This window comes from Filicampus tigris, chromosome 21 (genome assembly GCF_054856515.1).
Source record: "Filicampus tigris isolate MCC_2025a chromosome 21, RoL_Ftig_1.0, whole genome shotgun sequence".
Taxonomy (NCBI): domain Eukaryota; kingdom Metazoa; phylum Chordata; class Actinopteri; order Syngnathiformes; family Syngnathidae; genus Filicampus; species Filicampus tigris.
Window position 1 is genome coordinate 285,038 of NC_141237.1, and position 21,843 is coordinate 306,880.

General features: G+C 54.6%; 3 protein-coding genes across 7 annotated transcripts in view; 1 reads left to right on the forward strand and 2 right to left on the reverse strand.

The window, feature by feature from the left end:
* Window positions 1–27: 27 nt before the first annotated feature.
* eci2 (enoyl-CoA delta isomerase 2) lies at window positions 28–3,787 on the reverse strand. 4 transcript variants are annotated; one of them, XM_086020239.1, is made up of 11 exons: window positions 3,630–3,787; window positions 3,216–3,277; window positions 3,032–3,135; window positions 2,830–2,928; window positions 2,477–2,668; window positions 2,229–2,298; window positions 2,022–2,124; window positions 1,806–1,926; window positions 1,624–1,713; window positions 1,405–1,548; window positions 28–419 (listed from the first exon to the last, which is right to left on the reverse strand). In XM_086020239.1, exons 1-11 carry the CDS (start codon window positions 3,668–3,670, stop codon window positions 264–266), a joined length of 1,182 nt encoding a protein of 393 aa, XP_085876365.1. In that variant the 5' UTR covers window positions 3,671–3,787; the 3' UTR covers window positions 28–263. The 4 variants fall into 4 exon arrangements, 2 of the variants coding, with proteins under 2 accessions (XP_085876365.1, XP_085876367.1); XM_086020241.1 differs by having other exon boundaries at window positions 1,614–1,717; XR_015084136.1 differs by having other exon boundaries at window positions 269–419; window positions 1,614–1,713.
* A 758-nt stretch (window positions 3,788–4,545) lies between these two features.
* Window positions 4,546–9,729, forward strand: rmc1 (regulator of MON1-CCZ1). Of its 2 annotated transcripts, XM_086020214.1 has the most exons (21): window positions 4,550–5,002; window positions 5,180–5,256; window positions 5,367–5,451; window positions 5,602–5,658; window positions 5,779–5,865; window positions 5,933–6,073; window positions 6,162–6,265; window positions 6,663–6,752; window positions 6,848–6,953; window positions 7,022–7,130; window positions 7,202–7,246; window positions 7,319–7,372; window positions 7,486–7,614; window positions 7,679–7,785; window positions 7,846–7,965; window positions 8,050–8,127; window positions 8,205–8,309; window positions 8,486–8,554; window positions 8,622–8,709; window positions 8,846–8,983; window positions 9,548–9,729. In XM_086020214.1, the coding sequence occupies exons 1-21, from the start codon at window positions 4,904–4,906 to the stop codon at window positions 9,625–9,627; spliced, it is 1,968 nt and encodes a 655-aa protein (XP_085876340.1). In that variant the 5' UTR covers window positions 4,550–4,903; the 3' UTR covers window positions 9,628–9,729. The 2 variants fall into 2 exon arrangements, with proteins under 2 accessions (XP_085876339.1, XP_085876340.1); XM_086020213.1 differs by having other exon boundaries at window positions 4,546–5,002; window positions 8,846–9,729.
* A 59-nt stretch (window positions 9,730–9,788) lies between these two features.
* The window catches only part of rreb1a (ras responsive element binding protein 1a), a 34,470-nt gene continuing 22,415 nt past the window's right edge, over window positions 9,789–21,843 (reverse strand). The window contains 11 exon segments of the mRNA XM_086020198.1: window positions 9,789–12,114; window positions 12,116–12,377; window positions 13,235–13,931; window positions 14,306–14,403; window positions 14,492–14,632; window positions 15,320–15,481; window positions 15,548–15,742; window positions 17,069–17,241; window positions 17,906–19,388; window positions 20,911–21,346; window positions 21,533–21,775. Coding sequence (XP_085876324.1) covers window positions 11,952–12,114; window positions 12,116–12,377; window positions 13,235–13,931; window positions 14,306–14,403; window positions 14,492–14,632; window positions 15,320–15,481; window positions 15,548–15,742; window positions 17,069–17,241; window positions 17,906–19,388; window positions 20,911–21,346; window positions 21,533–21,775 — 4,053 coding nt within the window. The 3' untranslated portion in view covers window positions 9,789–11,951.

Genomic DNA, 21,843 nt, shown 5'->3' on the forward strand with positions numbered 1-21,843 from the left:
AACAATGCCAACAACGCCAGCTGGAAATACATGTCACTGAAAGGAGAAACATTTATTGACCACTTGAGCAACTTTTTTCCCCACTACAGTCAACTGGACGACATGAGAAAGTTGAGTGACGAGCACGCGTGCGATTCAGGTCAGGCACTTGATCCTTCATGTTGGACACAATGTCAATCGATCCCAGCGACAATGAGCGCGCGGCGGCGCGCCGGCCGTCACGGCAACGCGCCGGCAGTCACGGCAACGCTTCCTGAGGCGCCTCACAACTTGGCTTTGGCCTGAAAGAAGCTCATGACGGCGTTGAAGCACTCGTCTGACATCCATCGCTCGATCAGACGCTCCACCTCGGCGTCGTTGACGGCATGGAGGCGCTCCTTCTCCGCCGAGCGGATCAGCTGCTTGGACAGCGCCAGAGACTGATGGGACACACAAACGCGCAACAATGCGACATGTGACGTTGCAAGCTCTCAACCACTGCTGGGGGGGAAAAAAAAATGTTCCCTTTTCCGACCGGAGAGATGAGCCAGCCACTATGAAAAGTAGAAAAAGTATTGTCATGAAAGCGGCACTCATTTATGAGATGCATAATTAATGCTTTAATGACTATTTTACCAATGAATGCTTCCTTAAAAATGTAGATTAATTTGTTGTTCTTAACCGAATTTACTGGTATGTACGTCAAATCAATGTTCCCATTTGAAATGCAAAGAATGGGTTCAAGGCCTCCAAAAAGCAACACGTTGCGCCTTTTTGGGGTACATTGATGATCAAAATAAATTGCTTTGTTTTTTTCATATCTTTAGAAGGTACAACTGCACTCATGGCCGTGTACGGAGCTTACTACCATCAAGGCATTGTGAGAGCGCAGATTGGTATTCATGATTTCAAGAGGAAATCAATGACAAAATGATTGAAATGTTGATTTGGCCCAAACATTCCAGCAATACACAACATATGTCCATCTATGGGATACAAAGACACAAACGATCAAGTATCATTCGTCATCAGTCGGTGGGGTTACGACGGCGTCCTGGTGCGCAGTGCCCGACAAGAAAGTTCTGGTTGGTGCACAGTTGTTGTCCGCGTACCGTTGAACATAATGATCCGGTGACAAAGCGTCACTTTGCCATTCTGCCCTTCATTGCGGCCGCCGCCGCCATGAATGGCAATGGGGCTAACCCGAGCTAGCGACACGAGGCTAACCCCCATTCAAAGCCCTTCGCCCGTTTGAGCGTGTGCGTCGTCACAACATCCCGTTTCGACCGAGGCGTTTTGGCGACAAGTCTTTCGGTTTGAAACACCTTCGACAAAAAAATGCATTTTCGTGACTGTTTTTTGTCTCTGCTCAACGTCTTAAGGTGTGTAGTGGCGTAGCGGCCCCGGGCGTGTGCGTGCGTTTACATTCGGAGGTAGCTTGGCGTAGTTCTTGAGTCGGCTCCAAACTTCGGTGCGGAAGCCGCCGTCAGGGAAGACTTCCGTGACCAGCCCCAGCTGGCACGCCTGGAAGGCCGTGAGCTTCTTGTTGAACAGCAACATCTCGTTGGCCTGCGCGTGCGACACCCGTCAATGGCACGTGGACCCTTTGCGCACACGTGCATGTTATGGCGCACCTGCAGGTACCTTGCTGAGGCCCAAGATGCGCGGGAAGGTGTATGACGAGCAGCCTTCCGGACTCTGACCCAGCTGGCTGAAGGGCGTGTGGAAGGTGGCCTAGCTATGACAAATCATTTCATGACTTTGATTTGGAATACACATCCGTTTGCCGCATGTGTGCATGTGTGTGTGTGTGTGTGCGTGCATACACTCTCCGTAGCGTAAACTAGGTCAAACATTCCCATGACGGTGACGGAGATTCCCACGGCAGGCCCGTTCACCACGGCCACCAGCGGCTTGGGGTAGTCGATGAAGGCCTTCACATATTTCCTGTCCGCAGGGAGCAGCAGTGAGCGGCAATGTCTCCGCACCAACCCAGGGATGGATGGACGCGCGAGCGAGTGAGCGAGCGAGCGAGCCATCACCTGAGCAACTCCCCGCCGGCTTTGGCCATCTGCTCCACCCCTCCTTCAGGAATCTTGGTGAAGTTGCTCAAGTCGTTGCCACTGCAGTAGAAATCCCCCGCGCCTGACAAAGCACACGCACGCACGCACGCACACAGGTACACTACCCAGTGACACAATGTGCGTGTTACCACTGGCAACGGAGGCGTGAGCGCTGTGCTGTGCTACCAGTAAAGACGGTGAGCACCGAGTGGTCTTGGGCTGCGCGCTGCAGAGCTTCAATGATCTCCTCATACATCTGAAAAACACGCTAAATGTCAGCTACATGCTAAGTGTGACCCTTCCACTCTTTCTGTTGAAGTGTAATGTCCAAGCGCCAACTCACTAAAGTGCATTGGAATAACGTTAGCTGTCAGTCAGTTAGTTATCGAACGACGATGTTGATGATGACGTTTGCGAAGGTGCGTCCAGGTCACCTGTGTGGTGATGGCGTTCTTCTTGGCGGGTCGGTTGAGTGTGATGGTGGTGATGTCATCCTGCGTGCTGACCAGGAGGCAGTCGTATGTGCGGCCGCTGGCGGCGGACTGGGCGGGCGCTTGGGCGGCGCTTCCACCTTCTGCCGCCACCAGGGAGCCAATCAGGTCGCAGTAGCGCTGCCGGGCCTCCTCCTGTCAATCGCATTTTAGATACTGGACATTAAATACATTCAAATTGGTCATGATGCAAATTTTGCTGCACGCCACGCAACATGTCATACAACACGCCACGTCGCATGACTGGACTGGCAGGAGATGTTGAAAAAAAGTGCAAGCCCAGCGAGCGTGTGGACCTGCGTGATCGATCCCAGAGACGTCCACGAGTCCCACTTGGCCTTGTTGATGAAGTCCAACATTCCGGGTTTGGGGGTGTCACATGGACCATGTGTGGCCTGTCATGCGGCCGACAAACAAACAAACAAACAAACAAAAGAAAGAACCCATCCTGTTAATAAACGCTCTAAATAAAGCTGAAGAGATGTTGTCTGTGCTGACCTGTTTGAAGAGAGCGTAGATCTTGAGCTTGACGTCATTCCCGGGATCTTTCTTCAATGAGGAGAGCTTGTTCTTGGCCTCCTCAAAGTGTTCCTGGGTCACACCTGAACACAACTAAGCTAAGTTAGCACATGTGGCTAACGTGACCCATGCTAAGGCGGGGGATCTCCAAAGGGCGGCTCACCCGTCATGGACGTCTTGGTGGTGTGGAAGCTCACGGTGGGAAGGCTGGACAAACGCCACAACCTGACCACAACATGTCAACCACACAACACGTCAACATGTAACAAGTTCCAAGGCGACTGAGTCCGAGGATGGCGGCCATCTTTGCGCTGTTGCACTTGTCCTGTGTGTGGATATGCTACAGCACAGAAGCCCCTTCAACGCACGTACTTAGTTACGAGCATCTAAAATATGACATGGATCAGCACCTTCTTGTCTTGCTTATTCAGCATAAAGAATGAGGAAAGCTGAGTTTGAATTTTCTTGCTTCTCTTTACCGCAGCAGTTTGCTTTTGTGGGCGTTTTCTTGACGATAACGAACATTAACCTCCCATGTGAGATTACCGCAGAAGACAAAAGTGAAAGTAAGACTCACCGACGAGTTAATGTGAAGCTTGTTAGCGCCGTCAAAGTCATTTAGAGGCTGCGAGAAGAAGGCAGAAGCAGTTGTCGAAGTTGAGCCAAGGTTGACGGTGATTTAAAAAAAAAAAAAAAAACTTCCGGGTCATGTCGTTTTTTTTCCGCTTTATTTTAGTTTTCAAATGTATTGTATTCCCAGACAACCAGACATGTTCTATATACATCAGTAAACTGGCATAAATAATTCAAAATTCGAATAGTTTCCGAAAAGACACCATGTTGGTCTTCTATGCCGGTGATTTTCAAACTGTTTTGAGTAAAGGCCCATTTATTTCATTGGAAAAATCCCGCGGCACACCACCAGCTGAAATTGTGGGGGAAAAAAAGCTTACTTTAACAATAGAAGTGTTATATCGTTTATGTAAGCATTTTTTTACATTGAAGAATGACGTTATATTATAATGACGTATTGAATATGAATCAAATGTACAAAGAAAAAAGTATTTTATCATGTTTCCTATTGATACTTACTCAAGTGTGAAACATGGGCCTGTTTGGATAAACAAGCGTCACTAATTCGCTTGTCTCTAAACAAAGACAATTAGCTACCTGCTGCTGCTACCTGCTGGTATGGAGGAGTACTACAATGTCGTAAAGACATCCGCACAGGCACTCAAATTAGATACCAGTGTGCCGCGGCACAGAGTTTAAATATATATACAGTATTCCCTAACTCAACCTTGCCTAACCTAACTTGCTAGATAGCGCATTATTTTATTGGGGTTGAACATCTGCATCGGTAAAATGAATGTGCGTTTTCTCTGAAGATGTAAGGTTGCTTCATCGTTAGTGATGACGTCATACAACAAGAACAAAAACAAGGTCATCAACAATCCCAAATGTTCCTCAGTCTCAACTTCTATCATCTCTTATTTTCTCTTTCTTTCTCTTCTCTTCTCTTCTCGTCTCCTCAGCCAATGACAGCGACTGACAAACAACTTTCACAGTGCTCCAATTGTCCATCGACGTTAGGACACATTCAGACAAAGAAGGGCTCGCCGTGCTCACTCCTTTCATTTGTCAACTTGTTGGTCCGAAACTAACCTTGGACTTGACTTTGGTTTCGTCTTGTCCAATTTTCATTTGAAGGAATATGGACTTTTATTGTGAAACGGTGCACCGGAGGACATTGAAGTGACAGCCAATGACACGTCCGGGTGTATTGTTTTGTTTTGGTGTCTGCCTAACTAGGAAGGGTGAAAAAAGGGATCGATCGGATGTTTTAAGACGATGAGCGACGAGCACTACTTGGAGCTTTGCGACAATGTTGTCCACTTTGAAAACGCTTCGAGCGTCAACAATGTTTTCTTCGACGAAGCCAACAAACAGGTCAGCTTCCGCTAGCTTCAAGTTAGCGCGGCGGCTAGCCGAGTCAGCTGACCATCGGCAGCAAGAAAAAGACCCAAAAGAAAAGAAGGCCGTCCAACTTGATGTCTTGCGTATCTCTGGCACGTTTGAGTTGTTTGTCCGCACAAGAAGCTGAGTGTGGTCTCGTGCTGCCTTCAGGTGTTCGCGGTGCGTTCAGGGGGAGCCACGGGGGTGGTCGTCAAAGGTCCGGACGACAAGAGTTCAGTTGCCTTCAGGTGCGTCACGGGCACCTGGCAATTTGACAATTGTCCAGCATTGTTACTTATCACTAGTGTTGTTGTTGTTGTTACCGTGAGAGCAAGCTCAATATTTGTTTTGCGCGCAGAATGGAGGACAAAGGAGAAGTCAAGTGTATCAAATTTTCCATTGGGAACAAAATTCTCGCCGTGCAGAGAACGTCAAAGTCCGTGGTGAGTTGTTCGGATGCGTTCCCTCTTGAACGGTTTGACGTGCGTGCGTGACAGTCTGTGACAATTGCTGGTGAGTTTGCTCGCTCCGACCCGAGTGCACGGCAGCGACACTTTTCCAAGGTCAGCGATGGAAAATGCTTTGTCTCTCAGGACTTCATCAACTTCATCCCCGAGTACCCGCACACGGAGTTTACGCACGAGTGCAAGGTGAGCCGCCGACACAAAGCGAGCGATGGCGAGCGATGGCGGGCGGGCGGGCGTTCTGAGTGACGAGGCGTGCTTGTGCTTGCGCTTGCGCTTGTGCGGCGCGGCGCGGCGCGGCTTCAGATGAAGAACGCCAACCTTCTGGGCTTCTGCTGGACCAACTGGAACGAGATTGTCTTTGTCAGCGACCAGGGCATCGAGTTCTACCAGGTGCCGTTGCCGCCGCCGAGAGCCTTTCGGGCAACCCCGCCCACCACCGCCCTCGTGTCGCATTCAGGTGTTTCCCGACAAACGCGGCGTCAAACTGCTCAAGAGTCACAGCCTCAACGTCAACTGGTACCAGTACTGCCCGGACACCGCCGTCATGCTGCTGTCCACCACCGTGCAGGCCAATGTCCTGCAGCCCTTCGCCTTCCGGGTCAGAACTTGCAACAACACTCACAGTATGCGCGCGCCCATGCTAGTCTGCACGCTGCGTCCAACTGCGCGCGCGCTTGGCCAATTAGGGCGGGAGCGTGTCCAAGATGTCCAAGTTTGAGATCGAGCTACCCGTCGTCCCCAAACCAGCCAAACTCAGCCTGTCCGAGAGGGACGTCGCCATGGCGACCATGTAAGTGGCTCCACCGCGTGCGCGTTTGTGTAGCGGGGCGCTCGTCTGTCGGGACGCCGTTCATTTGTATCAAGTGGTTGCTGCCCTGCAAAATCACAATTCGTCCCTTCAAAGTGTGTCGGCTCAGTCGGCGTTTTGTTCACAATCGTGCAGATGGAAAACTTTGACAAGGATGTCGAGGCTCATGGTCGCCGGCAAGCTTTTCCAAATCTTGTTTCTCTTTGATGCGCCACATCATCAGCCAATGCTGCGGATGCTGTCAGGAGTCCGGCAGCTTTGGCACATGACGGCGGACGCGCCCCCGAGCGCCAAGATGCCGCGCGAGCGCTCTCCTCGGCATCGACATTACTTCGCAACTATTGTCATAATCATCCTCTGCGTGTGTGTGCGCCCGCAGTTACGGTCAGTTGTATGTGATGTACCTGAAGCATCACTCCAGGAGCGCCAATAGTCCCAGTGCCGAGGTGGTGCTCTACCACTTACCAAGGTAAGCGCGCGCGCGCGCGCGCACACGCACACGCACACACACGCACACACACACCGACACCTGTTGAAGTGTTAAACGTGAACACGTGTGCGCAGGGAGGGCGTGTGTAAGAAGACACACGTGTTGAAATTGAACACAACGGGCAAATTTGCTCTCAACATCGTGGACAACCTGGTGGTGGTCCATCATCAGAGCTCTCAGGTGCGCGCGCGTGTGCGCGCCTCAGACGTCACCTGCAAATACCTCATGGGCGCGTGTGCGCGTTTCAGACGTCGCTGATGTTCGACATCAAGCTGAAGGAGTCGGACGGCGCCGTCAGCACGCATCAGCCTGTGCTTCCTGCTCGCTCCATACAGCCGTGTCGCATCCCGCTCTCAGGCACGCCCGCGCGCGCGCACACGTTGGCCGCAAGAGCGTCCCTCATGAAAATGTTTTGCTGTTGCTCGAAGGTCCCGCTGTGGTCGCGTCACAACTTCCTGTCCCGTGTCAGCTGTGTATCCTTCCATTGTTTCTTTGTCGGTATGCGGGCTCGCGCACGTGGGTTGTCCGACTTGACCGCCACGCAGACTCGTCCTCGTGGAGCGTCTTCCAGCCTGACATCATCATCAGCGCCAGCGAAGGTCTGCAAAATGCGCACACACACACACACACACACACACGCACGGATCAATCGATAGATGGATGGATGGATGGATGGATGGATGGATGGATGGCCGGCCGGATGGATTGACAGGTTACCTGTGGTATCTTCGCGTCAAGTTAAGTCCGACAGTCAACATGCTCCAGGACAAGAGCAAACTGATGGACTTCCTGTTACGACGCAACGACTGCAAGATGGTCATCCTGTCGGTCTGCGCGCAGCGTAAGTCGCGGCGCAACTGCGCGCGCTTACGCTAGCCCGCTAATGCTAACGCGCGCTGGCGTAGTGGTGGAAGGCGAGCAGCGAGCCAGTCTTCCCGTGGTGGCGAGCGTCTTCGACAAACTCAATCAGGTGTACAAGGACTTCCTGGAGGCGGAGCAAAGCTACAGTGCGGTGAGCGAGTCACGTCAGCAAAAGGGGAGGAGTCGGGCTGACGGGCGTGTGCCTTTGCAGGCCGTGGAGGCGGGGCCCGCGCGAGGCGGAGCCGCTCACAAGCGACCCATCAGAAGCCAGGCGGTCATCGACCAGTCGGACATGTACACGCACGTCTTGTCGGCGTTCACCGAGAGGAAGGTAGGGGGCGCTCCCTCTGTCCGCGGCGCTTCGACGGGGGCTCGAGCTTGAGGACGTTTGCGTGGCGTGCTGTCGCGTGTGCAGGGCGCCTCCCACAAGTCCACCATCGCCGTGCTGATGGAGTACATCCGCTCGCTCAACCACTTCCAGATCGGCGCGCAGGTCAGCAACGCCGGCCGGCCGGCCGGCTCCCGCGTGGGCCTCAGCTGACGCGGGCGGGCCTTTGTCTGTCCTTGCAGCATTACCTGTACGAGCTGGTCATCAAGACGCTGGTGCAGCACAACCTCTTCTACATGTTACATCAGTTCCTGCAGTACCACGTCCTCACAGACTCCAAACCGCTGGTGAGCGGCGCCAACGCCACCGCGCTTGGCCTCCTTCCTCCCGCCTTCCGCCCAGACCGCCCGCCCTCCGCCCAGACCGCCCGCCCTCCGCCCAGACCGCCCTCCCTCCCTCCCTCCCTCCCAAAGTCTGCCCAAAAGGCTCCTTGGTCAGCTAAAGACTTGTGCACCTCTTTCAGGCCTGTTTGCTTCTGTCCCTGGAGAGCACGTACCCACCCGCCCATCAGCTGTCCCTCGACATGTTGAAGGTAGTCCTCCGCAACGCCTTCATCGGCCCCCGCCGTCAGCGTCCAACCGCACCTTGCGTTTGTGCAGCGGCTGTCGACGGCCAATGACGAGATCGTGGAGGTTCTGCTGTCCAAGCAGCAGGTTCTGGGCGCGCTCAGGTTCATCCGCAGCGTCGGTACGACATCCGGCCGTGCTTCAAATCAAATCTTTCCAGAGCCCAGGCCCGACGTGACCGCGCCATCTCGCTCGGGGGCTGCGGACGCGGTGCGCTAATGCCATGGCAACTAACCGCCGCGTGTACGTGCGCGCAGGCGCTCACGACAACATGTCCGCCCGGAAGTTTCTGGACGCGGCTCGTCAGACGGGGGACGACATGTTGTTCTTCACCGTCTTCAGGTCCTTCCAGCAGAGGAACCAGCGCCTCAGGGGGAACCCGGCGTTCAACCCGGGTCAGTGCGCGCGCACACAAGCTCCATTATGGCGCGCTTTCGCCACCTTCATTTGGAAGAAAAAAAAAAAGGCCAGCCAAAAGTCTTTGCACAAACGGAAGCTGGACTTGCAGCGATCAGACATCACTTGGCTCATTTCGATGTTTGTTTTGCAAGCCACAATGGGAATTGCTAGTGAGCTTCGGGTGCCCCGCTGTTGGATTGAAGTTGAAACAAAAATGTTGCAGTCAAGGCCCTGTAAGCTCCTCAAATTTGCACTTTCAACCGCTCACTGAATTGGAAAAACTGCCAAGCGCACAAAATGAAAACCGCAAGTCTTTACACAGCCACTTGACTTTCTCCTGTACTTGGTTTGATGTCGTTTCGAGACAATGCTGTGCAGTACCTGCTCACTGAGTCGACTCAAGGTAAGTCCGTGTGGGCCTTCTGCCATCTAGCGGATGACCAAGTTCATTGTGCCACCTGTCGCCGAGACCATCAGGACCGGCCAATCAAGTCAAGTTGCAGCATTTCCTGCCGCTCACCGGTTTATCGATCTGTGTGTGTGTGTGCGTGTGCCTGCAGGCGAGCACTGCGAGGAGCACGTGCTTCACTTCACGCGTGTGTTCGGCGAGCAGGCGCTGATGAAAGCGGCCACCGCCTGACCGGCTGACCGCCATCGCCACGACGTCCGTTGCTCACATGCACGCGCATGTGCGCGCTCTTGTTTGGTGTCTTAACATGAAATAAAACATCAATGCACGCAATCCAGGAAGTGGAATCGACTTCTTGTTTAAATGCGTAAACATGAACGCCAAGAGGCGGCGGAGTTTGCAATCTTTATTGACGACTTCTTCCACTTGTTGCACGTGTGCGCTCACAGTCAAGCGCTGGCGCGATTGCTTGCTTGCTTGATTGATTGATTGATTGATTGACAGTCAGTCCACATGAAATCATCAAAGTTTGCATCTCAGGAAGCAAAACCAAAACAGTTTGAGAAGAACCCTGAGAGCAACATCATCTTTTTATTTGTGACGCGCGTGTGTAAGAAATCATCAAGCACATTTGATTAAACATGCAAAAAAAAACCCCAACAAAATAAAAATAACCACTATTCTAAAAGTCACCCAGAAGAAGAGAAAAACGTCAAATAATCATGATAATGTTCATGTTCACAGTTTGACAGAAAGAACAAAAGATTTGATGATTAAAGCTTTTTTTTTCCTTGGATAATTCTATTGCTCGTTTGCAGCCCGGCCAGCTGCGTGTGCGCGCACGCCACTTGATGACATCATCAAAGTACGCCCGCAAATCTTCAGCCTCACATTTGATTGACTCGGGTGAACCTTCAAACATCAACTTGGCATTTTTTTATTTCACTTGACTGGACTTGGCTTTACTGCGGAACAGAACGTGGGCGCACGGGCACACCTGGGCGCCAAATAAATACTTTTAAGAAACAGTCCACACGCTGGGCACACGCACAAGTCACACGTCATCGTTGTTTGGGGAGGAGCCGAGCCAAGATAAAGGAAACGAAGCTAAGCGAAGCTCAGCTCAGCTCAGCTCAGCTCAGCTCAGCCGTCTGGCTGGGAAGTAGGAGAGTCCCTTTCACAGGACAAATCAGAGTCAGAGAAACGCAGCCAGTCGTTGCTCTCTTGAAACAAAAGAGTAGCGCCGCCTGCCGTTACCTGGACAAACTCACTGCAATGACCTATTTAGCTGGCACGTCTTTGATGACATCATCCAGCTGGCATTAGCCTGGTGCTATTAGCAATAGCCCGTTTCTACTAGCAGTCATTTTGATGCACCGTCATGTACTTTGACACTCAGAGATGAAGACAAGTGCTGTGCGTGTCCAAATATAAGCTGTACTACTCGACTATGTGTAGGGGAGTAGTAGTAGTAGTAGTAATAGTAATAGCAATAGTAGTAGTGTCCATCCAGTTGGAGCAGTGAAGTCATTGGTGACTTGGTCATTGTATTTGAGGCTAAACGTACAAGAGGACAAAGGAGACCCCCCCACCCCCCCCCCCGCCCACACACACTTAACAAAAAGTCAAGTTGAATCCAGTGACACAAGCTAGTGTTTAACTTTCACCCCACAAAGTTTTTTCCACATGCAATTGATTGTCTCAGACGCCACTTACGAACAAAAACAAATATGAGTTTGAAATTAAAGTCAGAATTCATGATTATTAAGTGTGAATTCATAGAGGGGAGAAGGCATGTTAGCTTTAAGTGTTTGGTGGCAAATCCACAAATACTTGCTCAGCCTGCCGTCCGCGTGCGTTAGCTTGTTACCTAGCCTGTTTTGCTCAGTTAGTAACGGCACGTCTGATCTAAGCCAACAGTTGTCACGCGCTGCGTCCGACTAATGCGATGGCGCTCGCCGCTCAGTGTTAGAAGGCGGCGGCGGCGGCGGCGGCTAGCTGCGGAGAAGTAGTAGTGTCAGGCCTCATGCGGCTGTGGCGCGGCCCAGCTAAACGCTAAAGCTAATCACTCCTGTAGTGCGTTGAGGCCAACTGCACAAAACGGGCCGAGCCGACGCACTGGCGGATGCGCTAGCCTTAGCTGCGGCGGCTAACAGTTAGCCACTGCGCTAGCGAGCAGGAAGACGTGATTGACAGTGTTGAGGTAATTTGGACCCGGGTCGGCGCCAACGTGGCCGACAACAACACAGGGCGATCACGCACGCACGCACGCAAAAACATAACTAATCTACAATTTCATTTGTTCACTTTCAAACTCCAAAAAAAAAAATCCCTCCCAAGACCAAAATGTCAAACAAGCAAAGTCAACTGAGAAGTCCTCGCGCACGAGCTGAGGGGCGGCGGCAATTTGTCTGTCCACCATCTTTTCCAGTTTCAAGAAGTGTCATGTGCCACGGGTCGGCCATCTTGATCTTCTTGCTGACAAAACAAAGTTAAAAAGCTATAAAAGGACGAGTAGTAAGGCACTTGTTAGCGGCACGCCATCTTGCGCACGCTCAGTCCACGCCCACCAGCGCAGGCTCCCCATTGGCCAGCGTGTGATCCAGAGCGGGCGGGGCTCGCAGCTCCAACAGGCCCTGAATCAAAGCCTGGCCCGGCAGCTCTTTGGAAATGTTCGAGTCCGACGCCGACCGGCCGGGAGGCGCGGCCTCCGGGGGGGGGGGTCGCGCCAAGTTCGGGCCTCTCGTCAGCGGCGGCGGGCGCGCCTCCGGCGGGCTCCGGCTCGGACGCGCGGGCGTCATCCAAGTCTTTGGCGCACTCGCTCTCGTTCTCCGAGGGGGCGCGGCTTTCGGCGGGCGCGGGGGCGGCGTCCCTGTCGCCGTCCTCGCTGGGCGTCTTGGCATGGATGCGCTGGTGGCGGACCAGGCTGTGCTTGAGCGTGAACGTGCGCTCGCACGTGGCGCAGCGGTAAGGGCGCTCGCCTGCGTGGAAAAAGCACAGCATGTCACACGCACGCTGACGGGAGCACAAATAAGGTCGGCTCCAACGAGCGCAACATCTTTCCGTTTCCGCTCACGAGAAGACGAGCTTTGGGGCTCGCACATCGCCGCAGAAGGAACCGGCGTGTCTTATTTCGTGGAACGATCACGTCAAATCAAATGATCATTTGCATCAAATGCTAAATGTGGCCCGATTGCGATCTGCGCCGTCACGTCGGTGGAACGTTGACATGAAACATTGGTTGGAGTTGCTAAACATGTCAAGGACGCTGGCGCAAGCGGCAGAGTTTCTCGCGAGTTGAAAGTTTGTCCTGATGATTCATTTGGACGGACTTGCAATGATGCCGATTCCGAGAGCAGCTGCTTGCTGGCACAACGCGCCGCCTCATCGCTCGCCTCATCGCGACTACTGTTGGCCGTGAGTCGACGGGCAACATAATCGTTTGTGGCAGCCATACCAAAGCTTGTTTGCTGTTTTTTGGAGGGGGGGGGGCAGTCCGGAACGGACGGATGAACGGCCTTCCCCATCAAATCTGATTTGGGAGACACGGAATGAATTCAGCTCCTACCTCAAGGCGGCGCCGTTCGTATACGTCCATGCTCAAAACGGACTTTTGCCACAACGACACCAGAGGCCGCCTCACTCGGATTCTACAATTCTATCACACGGTTCTTGACAAGTTCAACTTTGTTTAAAGCTTCTTGTTTCTTTTGATACGGGCTGGCTGTGGTGGCCTCTTGCTTCGCTCTACTTGTAAACGGGCGGACCTGACTCGGAAAAATGCAAAAGCATCGGAAATGGGGAAAGCTTCAATGGCGTGCGTGCGTGCGTGCCGTACCGGTGTGCGACCTCATGTGTCTGGTGAGGTCCTGTAGCGACCAGAATCGTTTGGCGCACACGTCGCACGTCTTCTTCTTGCGTTTGTCCACGACGGCGACGGAGCCGGCGGCCGAATCTCCGCCCTCCGGGTTCTTGCCCTCGTCTGTGCGCTCGTCGTCTGTGCGCTCGTCGTCGTCGTCGTCGTCGTCGTTGCCGCCGTCGTCGTTGCCGCCGTCGTCGTCGTCGTTGTCGTCGCCGTCGCTCTCCGGGGCGTCGCTGTCGCCGGCCCTGGCCGCTCCTCGCTCGTCCTCGTCGTCCTCTTTGCTCCCGGGCTCCTCCTCGCGTTCATCCTCATCGGCCTCCGGGGGCGCCGCCTCCTTCTCTTCGGGCGGCGCCTCCCGGCTCAGGTGCGCCCTCTCGTGACGAGCGAGGGTGGTGGCGTAGCGGAAACTTTTGTGGCACGCTCCGCAAACGTGCTGCCACTCCGGATGAGGCTTGGCCGAGGGGCCGTCCGTCGCAGCCGCCGGGGGCACGGCGGCGGCCTCTTCTTGAGGGGAGGGGCCTGCCGCGGGGACGGGGTCCGGGCCGGGGCCCGGGCCGGGGCCGGGCGAGTTTGATAGCTTGAAGTCAATCAGCTTGGAGCCAAAGTTCAAATCCAAACTTTTGTTGCTGTGGCAGTCGTCATCGTCGTCGTCGTCGTCGTCGTCGTGATCACACTGAAACAAAAAAACACCCCCAAAAAAGTCAACTATTGATGATGTCATCGTTTCGCGTCTGTCTGTCAAGTCGCTGCGGCCCACCAGACCTTGACCGCCGGGTGGCAGTATAGACCAGTGGACTTCTTCTACTCAGCAAGTTGCTGTAATATTAGTCCTTTTCCATATATGTGTTGTTGTATTATCTTGCTGGACTGTTTGGGTTCAGTTATCCGTTGCTTGTCAAGCCAACGCCTACCAATGCTAAGCGCTAGCACGTCAACATTCGTTTGGATCATTTCTCAACATACAACAAAGCCAAGCTCCCAGCAGCTAAGCTACGTGGCTGGTGAAAATACTTGGAGCCCGCCTGCTCCAAGCATGTGTCGGGTTACCTTGGCGCCGGGCGGAGCTTGCTTGGATGTGTCGATGGAGGTCTCCGGTGCCTCCTGCTGGCGCGCAATCTCAGGAGCTTGCGGGGGACTCGAACCCGCTGAGCAGACAACACACGTGTTTGCGACGATGATGATGATGATGATGATGTCATCGGCATCTTTAATTGGCGTAGGCGGGCGACTCACCTGGGCTGGCCTTGTGGGCGGGGCTGGGTGGCGTGGGCTCCTCCGCCTTGGGCTCAGAGGGCGTGTCTTTGAGGGCAGCGGGAGGGGCGTGGCCTAGTGGAGACGAGTCATTGGCCAGCTGCTCGGCATCAGACTGACTCTCTAACGGAAACGCCGGCGATTAAAAAAGGAGAAAGGAAAAAAAGCGTCACTTGTGTGTGCAAGTGGCCCATAAAAGTCCGGAGTGGGCTGACGGTCATTGAGCGTCTCAACTGCTGGCAACAAAATGGTCTCCATGCCTTGGCAATGGTCTTGAAGCTTAAAGGGAAGTCAACCCAAACCGATTTTTTTCAAGAACGTGCGAGTCGAAAGAAGGCATTCTGACCACGGGGTTGGTCGGGGTTAGCCCTGAGCAACGGTGATGTCGACAGAAGTGACAAAATGGCCGCCCCCCCTGAGATGGACATAAGCGGGTGTCTTTTGCTGCTTGACTCCTATTCCACATAGGCGATATTCATCCGAATGCCGTGTTTCAAACGAGCGGGCCTGCTGGGAACATATTCTATTCTCAAAATGTCAGGCTTTGTCTGACGCCAACAGAACCGTGACAAGAAGGCAACATTGGCAAACGCCGGCAAACGCCGGCAAACGCCGGCCGCTCGGCGGGACCCGATCGGACCGCACAGCACAGGAGAACTTCTTTCTCCGCGACAAAGCCAACGATGCTCGCTCATCTATGTGCGGCAGCCACGTGGAGTGGAAGGCCAAAGAACGGAGGGGCGCCCGCCACATTTCACGCCGCGCGGGCTCATCTTTGAGTTGGCGAGTCATTTGCGGCGCAAGGCTCACCGGCGCTCTCGTGCGAGCCGTCGTCACTTTCTTTCTTGGCGAAGACGCCGTTGCGTCTCAGCGTGCGGTTGGTGACGCCGTGCTTCCTCAGCAGGTGGCGCTCACAGTTGGACTTTGTGGAGAAGAAGGCGTCGCAGCGCGGGCACGGGAAGGGCTTCTGGCCTGAGGACGGACGGGCACGCGTCAGCGTCGGCGTCGGCGGCCCCGGAGCCACGCGTGGAGACCTACCGGTGTGCGTGAGCATGTGCCTCTGCAGCGAGCTGGCCCACGGGAAGACGCGGGGGCAGAAGGGACACGTCATCTTCTGCACAGAGTTGGAGTAGGCGTTCTTCTTGCCTTTGGACTGAGGAAGCAACGGCGCCATCTTGGCTTCCTCTCGCGGCCCCGCCTCCTTGTCCACGCCTCCTCCCGCCCGCTCGCCGTCTGCGCACGCAAACGTGACAATGTCTCCACTGCATGTGCAACAATTCGCAACTGTGTTTAACTTCAAATTGTCCACATCTCGACAGTAAATATTCCCCCAAACCGATGACCTTTGTGTGTTTTTTTCAAAATGGGACATTTGCTTTTACTTTGGGAAACAATCAGCAACATCTTTGGCCCATCCTTTGACCAAACCAGGAAGCGAATCTCCATCAATTGTTGTTCGCACATGTTTTGCACTTACAATTTGAAATCACGCCTTCTTTCTCATCAATAAAGGGATTGAAACATTTGGTTTTTTACCCGGTTCCTTGACTCATTGAAAACATGATGGACAGAATAATCAAATATTAAAACAAGCCCGAGTTATTCATCCATTTGTTTGGTTGGAATCGGTTTTGGTACCTTGTGTGGAAATTTCCCCAAAACAAAGGGAGGCTTTTGTTTGGCAAACTACATAGGAAAAAAGGAGCAAAATGTATTTTCGATCATGTTTGCTGTGGGCTCTAGAGTGGTTGAGATCCTACTTGGCAAGCAGGACCTTTTGTTAGCCTTGGCTAGTCCCACTGTCATATGGTGTTCCACAGGGTTCAATTTGCGGGGCCCTGCCTTTTTCATTGTATTTGCTGCCCATGGGTTCCACTGCAAGTAACCCAAGTGTTATTTCCTTTCACTGCTACACGGCTGGCAGTCAGATCTGCGTCCCGCTAAGCAGTAGGGACGCTTTCTCCGAAAGGGCGACTTTTGTCCTGTGTCCGGAGGCAATCAAATCCTGAATGGCACTAAACTCGTTGCATTTCATCTGACCTTGTTAAACCCTGCAGTGACAGCCCAAACTGTTAGCACGGTAAGAGTTTTTCTCTTTACTAAATTAAGAAGATTATTGTCGAAACTTTATCCTACTTGTTAAACCCGGTTGTTGTGCTTTAATCTTTATCTCTATTTTAGGCAGCTGCCTAAAGTAAGGCCTCTCCTTTCACAACAGCACTCAGAACCAGTCATCCGTGTCGTAGTTACATCTAAGTGGGATAACTGTCATGCACTTTATTTTGGAGTCAGCCAGTCACTTCTTTTCTTTTCATTTCATTTCATTGACTGTCTTTGTTTTTAAATGTCAGATTTGTACTTGATGTACAGCAATTTGTATGCGGCTGTGGTTGTGCTTACTTTGAAGTACGTACTCTCGAAACAAGAGTTGCGTGTCTTTGCATTTTCCATAAGCGAAGGGCAAAAGAAAAGGAAAAATTGGAAATCTGAGATTTCATTGTCGGGCCATACTGCCCAGCCCTGTTGTGTGCGTGTGTGCGTGCGTGCGTAAACTTGGACCTCTGGGGGCAGTCTTGGGCGCGAGGTGGTTGGCGCCAGTCTGCAGGAAGTTGGTGAACTTGTTGGCATCGGTGTTGGCGAGCATCTTCTCCACGCTGGCCAACTCGCCGCTGGACTCCAAGTCCACGTCTAGCACGCTTGCCTCCTTGGCATTCTTCTTGCGGTTCCTCTTCCTGCACAAAGCACAACCGCCACAAGAACCCGTCAGCTCAAAGGTGGAACTCGAGCGAGCGTCCACCACAGACAAACACCGCCGCTACCACGTGGGGCTTTTTTCCCCCTTTGACCTTTGTGGGCACACACAAGTAACAGGCAACTGGGTCAAATATCGCATGTCCTTCCCTCCTCCGCCTGTCGCTCGACAGTGGATAGAACAAGCCTGCTAACTCCAGTTCAAACGCTGCTAGCTGTTTGTGATGGAAAAGAGAAAAAAGGGAAATGACTTTGGACATAATGACTGAAGCGCGACCTGCCCACCGCCACTGAATTGCAAAAGGGAAAGTGGTTGCACAAGTGTGCACAGTCTCCTAGAGCGCACACCTGCCTCATATGACGCAAATCAAGTTCAGGTGTTCTAGTAGGCTTTTCCTGACATCTTCTTCTGCTCCGAGCGGTTTGCGCTAATACCGACCGACCAGCATTCGGAACTGTTCGTAATTCCCCGCAACCCTGTCTGAGGCCCCAGCTCCGACCCCGCTCGGGCCTGGGCAGCGTTCAACTTTTGAAGTTACGGCCCAAAAGTTCAACCTTGTTTTCAAATCCGAGCTCGTCCCCAAACATACGTCTTGTGGTCAAAAGGCGCTATACAAGTGCAAAGGAATGAAAAGAAGTGGCGACCTGGCGCTGTCGTCGCCCGGCGTCTCCAGGAGCACGGCGCCGCCCGGCGGGTCCGAGGGCGGCTCGGACGCCGGCCGCGGCTTGGCCTCCGCCTCCCTCTTCAGCAGGTCGGGGGCGGCGGACACAGAGTGGATGATCTGCGCAATGGACGCCAGAGGGGGGAGTTCCTTGACGGCGGCGGGCTTGGGGAGGAGGGGCTTGAGGCGCTGCGGGCGGGGCAAGGGGGCAGGGGGGGGAGGGGTGGAGCCGGGGGCGAAGCGGTAGCCCCCCCCCAGAGGCGAGGCGGTCGCCGTCTTGTCGTCGTCGGCCGCGCTGCCGGCCGCTTGCTCCGTTTTGATCTGCCGCTGCTCGGTCGCTTCTCGTCGAAGTCGTTTGCTGGGGACGGACAGGTCCATGGGTTGGTCCAGGGGCGGGTCCGGGGCCGGCGGGCGCTCCGGCGTGGGGGACACGCTCTCCACTTTGACGCCCAGGGAGGCGGCGTGAGCGCCGCGCCCTTTGGCCGAGAAGTCCAGAGGCTGGTCGGGATCTTGCCGGTAGGCGCCGGCGTCCTCCGTCTTGACCGCCTGCGTCTGAGCGGCTCCGTCGGAGAGCGCCGCGGCGGGCCGCATGGTGGCGATGTGCTCCTCGATCTCGCGCTCTTGGACCTCGGGGTGCTGCTTGAGAAGATGGTGGATGCAGTTGCGCTTGGCCAGGAAGGCGGCGCCGCAGCGGCGACACTCGAAAGGTTTCCTCTGGCAGCCGTTGTGCGTGCGCAGGTGGATCTGCAGGGCCCGGTAGGTCTTCAGGTCCTCGCCACAGAAGCGGCACGCTGCATCGGCGCCACCGCCGCCGCGTCCCGTCTCAGAGTCGGAGGCGGAGAGGGCTGAGACGGCGGCGCTCAGGTTGTTGGGCGAGGCGGAGAATACGCACTTGATGTTTTTCTCGATGTCCTTCCTGGACGTCTTGCCGTGTTTCTTCCGGAGGTGGCGCTCGCAGTTGGCCTTGACGGTGAAGGGGTAGTGGCAGACGCGGCAGATGTAGGGCCGCTCGCCACTGTGGGTGCGCAGGTGGCGTATGAGCGTGGCCTTGTCTGGCGCCACGTAGTCGCAGATGTTGCACTGGTGGGGCAGGATGCCCAGGTGGAAGCGCATGTGAGCCTGCAGGACGCCCGAGAAGGAGAAGACCTGGTCGCAGAAGCGGCAGGGGAAGGAGCCTTTGGCCGAGCCGGCGTCGGCCGCCGCTTTGCCCGCCGCTTTCCTCCCGCCGAGCCCCGTCTCTTCGTGCGCGGCGGTGGCGGCGGCCGGCGGCGAGGACGAGGACGAGGACGAGGAGGGCGTCTTGAAGAGGGCGGGCGCCGGCGGCGGGAGGCTGGGGCTGATGCAGCCCAGCGACGCCCGCTGGGAGCTCTGCAGCGGCGGCGGCGTGCTCGCCGTCAGGCTGGAGCGAGGCGTGACGGGGGGCTTGGGCTTCAGGGGCGGCATGGCCTTTTGGTTCTGGGCTTGACCTGCGTCACAAAAAGAAAACGTTAGGCGGCATTTTCAGAACAATATCGCTACACGTGACTGCGGGCCTTCTTCAGGACGCTCAAGGTCAGCTTATCGCACGTGAATAAAACAACCAGCAGCAAGCGCATGTAAAAAGTCCGGTGGAACGCGCCAATAGGAAAGGAGGGGCAGGAGTTTAAAAGGTTTTACATCTAAGGAAAAAAAAAACAAAAAAGATGACAGAGGAAAAAAAACATGTACAATACTGATGAGTGAAAATAAATCTAGGTAATAACGATTAAAAGGTGGATTAAGATTTGTTTGATCCGATAAGATTTGTTTGTTTGATCCGAGGTGAAAAAGTTAGTTTGAAAAAAAAGTTTGCAATTTTCTAGAGCAAACGATTCTGAACATTTGAGGGGAATGAGTTATTTTGGAGAAGAAAATGTTGGACGTTTTTCGTAGTTTTTTTTGTCACAAATGCATACTACTGGATAGGCCAGGGGTGGGCAAACCTTTGGACTTGCGGGCCACATTGAGGGCCGGGCACCGCACGATGAGTAAAAACCCGGCTAGAAAGAAACATATATCTTTTTAAAACTGAAGAGGAAATTAGTGGAGGACGTGAACGAGAACAAAAAGAATAGTTGGGATCAAATTCATGATTTGAATGTGCCCGCAAAGTAACGGTCGCTACATTTTGGCCACGAAAGCTTTCACTATTTTTGACCCATTTGAAAATCAAAATGTGGTCATGGCTAAGAATTGTTTGCGAACTCAACGTATACATATTGTAACTACGGCAACGCTGCGCACCTTCGGACCTAGTGTTCGCCCGCGGCGGACCGAAAAACCCTTCCCCTTCACGCTCAACCAAAGCCAGGAAGTGCGAGGCTTCACTATCGCTACAATCCACTTCATAAAGTGGATTCATTTGGCGCGGTGGTGGGCAAGTCTCACTCGCTTCCAGACCCGCAAATGTATGTTTATCGTATGTGATGGCCTGTGTTTCGCGTGACCGATTGACGTCATCGCTAGACGAGACCCTTCTCCCCATTTCCGTAGTGCAGAAAGACAGTGGGTGTGGCTTGCCACATAGGTCCACCAAGGGTCAGTGCGCCATCTACTGGAGAAACGCAGGCACTGCAGGGACAAGATGAAATCATTGAACGATTCTAATTTTGTTTTTTTTTGTTGGACAAGTTCGGCGGGCCGGATGAAAAAGCCCCCGTTAGTTTGCCCGTGCCTGGGTTAGGCCCTACCTGTGTGTATTTTTGACAAAGGCTTGCGCAACTGAAAGCGCTGCAAATGGCTTGCCGTCTTTGACGATGGCGCGACGTTGAAGACTCAAACGAGCGTGCGGTTTTGGGCCTTTTCTGAGTAGTGCTTCGAAGGAGAACAGAAGGCAAGAAAAGTGCTTGCGTTTCGAGCGGCAGCGCAGCAAGGAGCGCGCGCGTTCATGATCGGGACGGCGCGAACAAAGTCCAGGCGGGACGACGGACGAGGACGCGGCGAGCCGACGCGCCAGCAGCCAGCACCCACCTTGGCCCGCTGCCAAGGCCGCCCCTTTGGCCAGCGCGGGGAAGGCCAGCCCCATCTGATTGGGCACGGCGGCGGCCACTTTGAGGATCTGCTGGATGTCGGCCAGCTCCACCACGCCGCCCGCCTCGCCCGCTTTGCCGGCGGCGGTGGCGGCGGCGCCGTCGGGCTGCAGGAGGAAGCCCGCCTGGAAGGGCTGCAAGGACAGCAGGCTGAGGGCGTCCCGCTGAGACAGGCCCTGCAGCGTGGAGGCGGCGGCACCCGACTGCTCCGGCGGGGGGAGGCCCAGCGCCGCCAGCCCGCCCAGGCCCGCCGTGGGACCTCCCGCCAGGAAGGCGGGCTCCTGGGGCAGGCTGCAGCTCAGGGGCTCCACGTGGATCACCTTGATGCTGTCCAGGTGCGCCTGGTGGATCTCGTCCTCCGTGGGCTTGCGCTGCACCTGGGGGAGGTCGGGAGGGGCACACGCGCAGGAAGAGGTCAGTCAGCCGCTAGGCTACCATAGCGCACCTTGTCATGTTTGTGTCTTTTTCTTGTCTTTGCGTGACGCTTGGCTGCTCCTGGCCAGAAAACCATCCACAGGGTGAGCACGTTTCCAGACGCCGGCGCTTACCGGGAGGTCCGTTACCTTGGAGACGTGCCGGAGTCCCAGCGCCTCCATGAAGCGGGACTGCGGGGAAAGCGGGACGTCCGCGGCGTCGGTCCGGACGCGGTCCCGAGCCTCCCGGACGCCATTTTGCGCGGCGTCCGAGTGGGCGGCGTTCTTGTGGAGCTCCAGGGCCGAGCGCAGCGGGAAGGCCTTGTCGCAGCTCTCGCACACGAAGCGGTGAAAGTTGCTGATGCAGCGCCGGAGGTTGGTCTCGCACCACACCTGCGGCGCAAGGGCCCACAGGAAGACACGGCTGAGCCGGAGAGCGCGCACGGGTAGCCCCCCTTTCA

What these genes read in the sequence shown, in the direction of transcription:
- eci2 (XM_086020239.1), bottom strand. Translation starts at nt 3,670, where the DNA reads ATGACTTTGACGGCGCTAACAAGCTTCACATTAACTCGTCG. An exon ending in AGCTTCACATTAACTCGTCG is followed by an intron (nt 3,278 to 3,629) that starts GTGAGTCTTACT and finishes TGTTGTGGTCAG; the next exon opens with GTTGTGGCGTTTGTCCAGCC. An exon ending in GCCGGCGGGGAGTTGCTCAG is followed by an intron (nt 1,927 to 2,021) that starts GTGATGGCTCGC and finishes CCCTGCGGACAG; the next exon opens with GAAATATGTGAAGGCCTTCA.
- rmc1 (XM_086020213.1), top strand. Translation starts at nt 4,904, where the DNA reads ATGAGCGACGAGCACTACTTGGAGCTTTGCGACAATGTTGTCCACTTT. An exon ending in TCCATCATCAGAGCTCTCAG is followed by an intron (nt 6,954 to 7,021) that starts GTGCGCGCGCGT and finishes TGCGCGTTTCAG; the next exon opens with ACGTCGCTGATGTTCGACAT. An exon ending in CGGAGCAAAGCTACAGTGCG is followed by an intron (nt 7,786 to 7,845) that starts GTGAGCGAGTCA and finishes GTGCCTTTGCAG; the next exon opens with GCCGTGGAGGCGGGGCCCGC.